Below are 5,761 nucleotides of genomic sequence, written 5' to 3' on the forward strand. Positions count from 1 at the left end.
AAACACAAAAAAAAATTTTTAGATTGTCTAAAAACTCAAGAAATGCAAAATGAATTGATGAAACACGCATTTCCAGGAGCCTGTGACCACTACGAGCGTTCATGGTTCTGTTTAGGGTTTGATTTTCAGCAAAAAAGGTGAGAGTGACTGTTTGTTAATGCTAGCTGGCTTGTGAGTGCACACAAATCATCCCACCAGTAATTCCAACCATGTCAGCTCTTTCTCGTCAGATTGTGTCTAACTTGAGTATCTTACAGAGTAGTGCTTTCAGTTAGCTTCACACCTCTAGGAATGTCGATGACATCAGCTGCACAGTATCAGTACAGGAAATAACAATGTGTGTCTCAGTGATGTGTTAGAAATATGTACCCAGAGTCTGCACTGGTATAACACATGTTTATACTAATGATACCAGAGAGCACAAGGACTGCATCTGCTAGTACTCAGAGATGAAGCTCTTTTTAACAAGTTCAAAACAATTTTAGCCATTTTTCAACAAAACATTTTAAGACGTATTCTCTGTATTACTTTTAATTTGTATAGTTTTCCATTTTGTTTCTTTGCTCACTGATGTGTGTTAAAGTGTTAAATCTCTGGGGAAGCGAACTCCAGAGCCATCTCCGTCACTTCGAAGGAAAAAAATTGAAACGCCCAAGTTCAAAGAGCTGAAACAGTAAGCGCTACCTGAGCCTGACAGACGAAGATCAGGGAAATCATCTAGCTGTGATTCAAACTAATGCTTTCATGTGTGCTGCCTGAGCCTAAAGACTAAAATCTGGGAAAATAATCACACACATAATTACTAGATTGATTCTTAGGTGTTAGCTGTTGCCTGAGCCTGGAGACAAGAATCTAGGAATAATCAGGGAATGTAATTATTTTTTTGTGTTGTGATGTGTGCTGCCTGAGATTAAATAATGAGATTACTGGCTGTAATTCTCACTAACGTGCTTTTACAGTGTGTGGTTTGAACCCTGTTGAACTCTGCATGTTGCTATTACTCGATCACTATGCTAGCCACTACTGTCCGAAGTTAGATCAAATCGAATGCTTCTTTACATACAAATGAATGAAGCCAATCCTCATATTAAAGTATATAAAATGTTTATTTCAAGGACAAATTAGAAACATTAAAATGATGTTGTAAAGCCTCCTATTGCAAAATGTTTAAAGAAGACATATTGTTCTTGCTTCTACAATATAGTTATAATCTATCACAATATATCAAATCACAATTTATATCTAAAACAACTTAATTAAGGAAACACGTCCACTAACTTCCATGTTAGAAAATTTCAGTGCCCAACAACAAAGTGCTGCATACTCTTGGCCTCTCTAACGGATAGCAGCACATCACAGTAGGGAGCAGCGTATTTGATTTCTTTTGTACTAAAATACTGAATCCTATGTGTATCACCGATTAAGAAAAGTAAAGTGGGCATGTACTGGTGACGGTAAAAGCAGGGGTTGGCAAGAGTTCGTCTTGAAAATAAGTAATTGCTCAAACATGCACAAATCACTCCAAATACAACTTTGAGTGGGTAAATGGTGATTGGAAAAAAACTAAAACATGGTTAAAAACTCTGAAAAGTAAAATTTGCTGAATAGGCCTGCAATAGGTATGCAACTGATCCCACTGCAAAATACAATTTAAAACAGTTACAATTTTGAGCAGCAAATCCAATATAATATTACAGGTTCATTATTTTTTTGTTTTAATAATGCCACCATTTAGTACTATGGTGAAAAGAATTTGCCCCAAGTTAATTTATACTGAGTTTTGAGTTTGTGTAGTTTGTGCACAGTTTTTATTTCATGTGGATAGGTCCAGTAATTATAGAGATATGAACCATAAACCACGTCAACAAATCTGCAATCTGACAGTTACACAGCAAATTCCACCGTAGAATTCTCAGTGTTAAACTATAGTCTCTCTCCTCTCAGTAGACAAGATGATTGACAGCTGAGTAAGCAAAAGTTGGATGTGACCACTGTGTCGTTTGTGATCGGTGTGTTTTAGCGCAGACAGGAAATGACAAGTGAGCTAACAGGAAGTGACAGGTGACATAGAGGAGATGGGGGACATGTGGTGGACATCTTGGTTTGTCTCTAGTCTCTATAGGGTCACACTGTACAGGTTTACTGCACGATTCAAACTCAACTCATTTTATGAATACTGTCAGGTGAGGAGTGATTGACAGGTGAGGAGTGATTGACAGGTGCTCTTAGTTCATTTTCACTCCTTCTCATTCACACAGGTTTATTAGTGTTATTCAGATTAACACAAACAAAATACCACCTGTTCTAAGGCATCTGTTAATCACTGAATTTATCATTAAGTAATCAAGCTGCTAATCATTCACCACATTCATACATGAGTACATGTCAATATTCAGTGATCGCAGTGGAGATCGATCCAGCAACTGTCTATCTACTGTTACCTGAATTTATATAGTTTCAGGAGCAGTTTCTATTAGATGACTTGAAGATATAATTTCAGTATTTAAAGGGTTGTGTTTTGTTTCCTTCACACATGTTCAACACATAAATCCTGCATATTTTAGGCTGAGTTCTTCTTTCAAACAGAAAACATTATGATGTCATGTGGTAATACAGGAAGTGCTCCATTGTATTTTTAAACTCCATTTTAAACACCTTCACTAGAATCACCTGGTTGATTTCAGCCTTGGAATTGCCCATCTCTAAAGGTAAAAAGTAGCTGTTAACCTGAAACTACCACTACATGACATCACAAAGTGGAACAGAGCATTTTGAGCTTTGGAGATTTAGACAGACTATTGATAAAGGTTAGCTCACACAAGTGTGAATGAAATCTATTCTTTTTTGTAATATTTTGTATTATATTCCAGGGGCGTGGTTATCCCAACCACATCGAAAGGTGTCCAGGTCTTCCTGTAGGCGTGGCAGAAACACGTAGTGGCAACAGAAGAGATGTACAAGACTCCCAATGCTGAGAAAACCGCCCTCTTCAAGGTAGTGGAGAACATCGTAATAGATGCTTGTTACAGCCACCCATAGGTCTCTCCACAGCCTTTCTATGCTGAAAAATAAACCATACACTTAAAATATGGTCAATTTAAAATGTATATAAATTGTTTAAGTAGAATTATACATACATAATTACATATAACTTATTTTGTGTACTTCATATTGCAATAATAAGAAATGCCATTATTTTTTTGCTACTTGAACAATAAATTGCCCCGATATTAATCAGTGATAAATGACAAATAATGATATAGTTAAATTAGAATACTTTACTGGAATACATTTGCAAAGAAACTTGCAGATGACTATTTTTCTGAACCATTAAAGCCTGAACAGATAATAAATTCTAATTAAGATCTAGGTTTACACCTACTCTTCTATTTTTCCAATTTACCAATGAAATTATGTTTAGAGCAGCACAACAACTGCATATGATTCTCAAACAAGTTGCAATTCTGGACTAATAAGCTTACCTTACGGGAAAACCCATCAATCCCTCCAAATATGACAATATTATACCTATAATATAAAATAAAAAATGTTAAAAAACAAATGCAGCAGTATACTAATAATGTTGTAATGTAAAAAGAATACCGGATCAACTTATGGTTCGTATCAATATGCATCAGGAAGTGGGGTCCTGGAACAGAGTAGGTACGGCGATTGATGCAGCCCAGGTTAAGTGTTCGAGATATGACTCCATTGGTGTCAACACGGTGCATGGAGGCTCTCACACGCTCGTACTGCACCCTCAGTCCTCTGGCTTGCAGAAGAGCCTTCACCATTCTATATCCAGAATGAGGCTGCCTGGATATTACCTCTCTCACACATTGGTCCAGTTCTTCGTCTGTCAAGGTGCAGTACTGTGATCTCACTGAGAAACCAAAGTCGCCCATACGCCTGTATAGTGTGCTCCTGGAGATTCCCATGAGTTTGGCTATAGATGGCACAGACAAGTTCAGTTCAAGTAGATGTAGGAGGTGGTCTGAGGACACCACCATTCTCTGTCGCCCAGCTGGTCCTTGTTCAAACTGTACTACTCGAGCATGTGCTCTGTTTCTTTCCTTTTCATGATTCACCAGAGTGTGCAATTCCATTAATGCATTTAATATTTCTGCAGATATGGGTACCTGACTAGACAGAGCATGCAAGAAAACAAACTCCTGGGTGCAAGTGAACTCCAAAAAGTCCAAATCCAAAGGAATACGTTCCAGAATAAGCTCCAGGCGAGACTGAAGTCGTCTCAAAACTTGGTTCAGGAGATCCTGGTAGACATAAAACAACCACTTATTTAAACATTTGTAGCTTTTTACATTGGGCATAATGAAGGTAAATATGTAATCATGTGTTTCAGACAAACAATTCCTTCCAGATTTGAAGGACTTTGTGAGGACCTTTCTCCATTGAAAAGATATAATATTTTAATTTAAATAGCTTTATTTCTATAACCATGAAGGATGGTTGCCATATCTTGAAACCCATGAATAATTAAGTACACTGTAAACTGTTGATGCATAAACGAAACAAGAAATTCTCTGTCTTTGCTGCTGAAATCGAACGCTGCCTCACAACAAATGAATGGTGAAGCAAATCCCTGTTATCTTGACTTGAGGCTTGAATTGCTGCACTTGACTGTCTTTCAGACGAAGTCAGCAAATGTAATAAACGCCTTGCTGACTGCACTATTTCAGCCTGACTATCCTGTAAAATTACCAAATATATTTATTAGCCTACTATAAGTGACATAGAACACTGTATTTTCTTTCTATTTCACTACATAAAATGCTATCAAATCGTTGAAGAAGGGCGCTGCCATGTTTGTTGACAGTATTTCATATTAGCCGTAGCGGCTATCGCCCCCTAGTGGTTGTTTTCCTTACAACAGGTTGACTTGCGCGGGCCATGTGGTCTATGGTGGGCGCGCATGACAGTGCATTAACTAGCGCTATTAATGTTGTTTCTATCAAATCGCCAATTATGCGAGTACAAGCATTTACATTAATGTTGTCAAGCAATTGTTATTTGTAAGATTTTATAAGTATTAGCTTCGAAAAAGGTTAGAAAATATGAACATAATTACCGAAGAGCGGCCACCGGCTGCCATTTCCGTCCGTGGACTTGTGGTTGTTCCCGTGACTACTATACCGTTGCGTGATTCGACTCTGCAAGAGCGATTGCAAATGCCTCAGTATCCCGGATGTTGGCTGGGTCATTTTTCTTCATCGTATTTTACAATGCGAATTTAGACAGTCGTATTTGAGGGTTTGAAAAAAAATACATCCAATATTTTATAGATGATTTTTAATTTTTAAAAAATTGAAATTTTAAACACACTGAAAACTATACACTGACATTTCAGTGCTTCAAATTCAGAAGAAAAAAAAATTCAGATGCTCTTTTTCAGAGTAAAATAATTCACAAAGACAAATTCAGAGCCGTTTAAAATTCAAATTCTGATGGAACAACTTATCTTCCATAATGGCTGGGTTGTCTGGATCTGTCGAAACTGTTGTGAGCGGACGGGCATTTACTATTGCAGTCACTTCAGCCATTAATGTCACTATAATATTGTTTTTGGCGCGTAGAGCGTGACGCACTGGCCCCGCCCACTGCTCCGAATTTATAAATAAAAGGCAACGCCCAAATCCGCGACAGAGAGCTGACTTTATCAGAGACTCTTAACCGTCGGTGTAGAGTTATCAAAATGGTGAGTGCCGATGACGTATTTACAAAACAAATGTGAACATGGTGC

General features: G+C 37.6%; 2 protein-coding genes across 2 annotated transcripts in view; one reads left to right on the plus strand and one right to left on the minus strand.

The window, feature by feature from the left end:
• LOC129409991 (kinesin-like protein KIF21A) overlaps positions 1 to 2,975 on the plus strand; it is a gene marked incomplete at its 5' end in the record, with an annotated part of 13,940 nt that extends 10,965 nt beyond the window's left edge. Inside the window, 1 exon segment of the mRNA XM_055156882.1 lies at positions 2,871 to 2,975. Coding sequence (XP_055012857.1) covers positions 2,871 to 2,975 — 105 coding nt within the window.
• Positions 2,976 to 2,989: 14 nt separating this feature from the next.
• Positions 2,990 to 5,160, minus strand: LOC129409992 (uncharacterized). The gene is made up of 3 exons (XM_055156883.1): positions 5,090 to 5,160; positions 3,483 to 4,274; positions 2,990 to 3,061 (listed from the first exon to the last, which is right to left on the minus strand). The coding sequence occupies exons 1-3, from the start codon at positions 5,111 to 5,113 to the stop codon at positions 2,990 to 2,992; spliced, it is 888 nt and encodes a 295-aa protein (XP_055012858.1). The 5' UTR covers positions 5,114 to 5,160.
• Between the last annotated feature and the right edge of the window lie 601 nt (positions 5,161 to 5,761).

The sequence above is a fragment of the Boleophthalmus pectinirostris genome, unplaced genomic scaffold (assembly GCF_026225935.1).
Source record: "Boleophthalmus pectinirostris isolate CB_2022bp ecotype Guang Dong unplaced genomic scaffold, ASM2622593v1 HiC_scaffold_2056, whole genome shotgun sequence".
NCBI lineage: Eukaryota > Metazoa > Chordata > Actinopteri > Gobiiformes > Gobiidae > Boleophthalmus > Boleophthalmus pectinirostris.

What these genes read in the sequence shown, in the direction of transcription:
- LOC129409992 (XM_055156883.1), bottom strand. Translation starts at nt 5,113, where the DNA reads ATGGCAGCCGGTGGCCGCTCTTCG. An exon ending in CAGCCGGTGGCCGCTCTTCG is followed by an intron (nt 4,275 to 5,089) that starts GTAATTATGTTC and finishes TATGTCTACCAG; the next exon opens with GATCTCCTGAACCAAGTTTT. An exon ending in TTGATGGGTTTTCCCGTAAG is followed by an intron (nt 3,062 to 3,482) that starts GTAAGCTTATTA and finishes TTTATTTTTCAG; the next exon opens with CATAGAAAGGCTGTGGAGAG.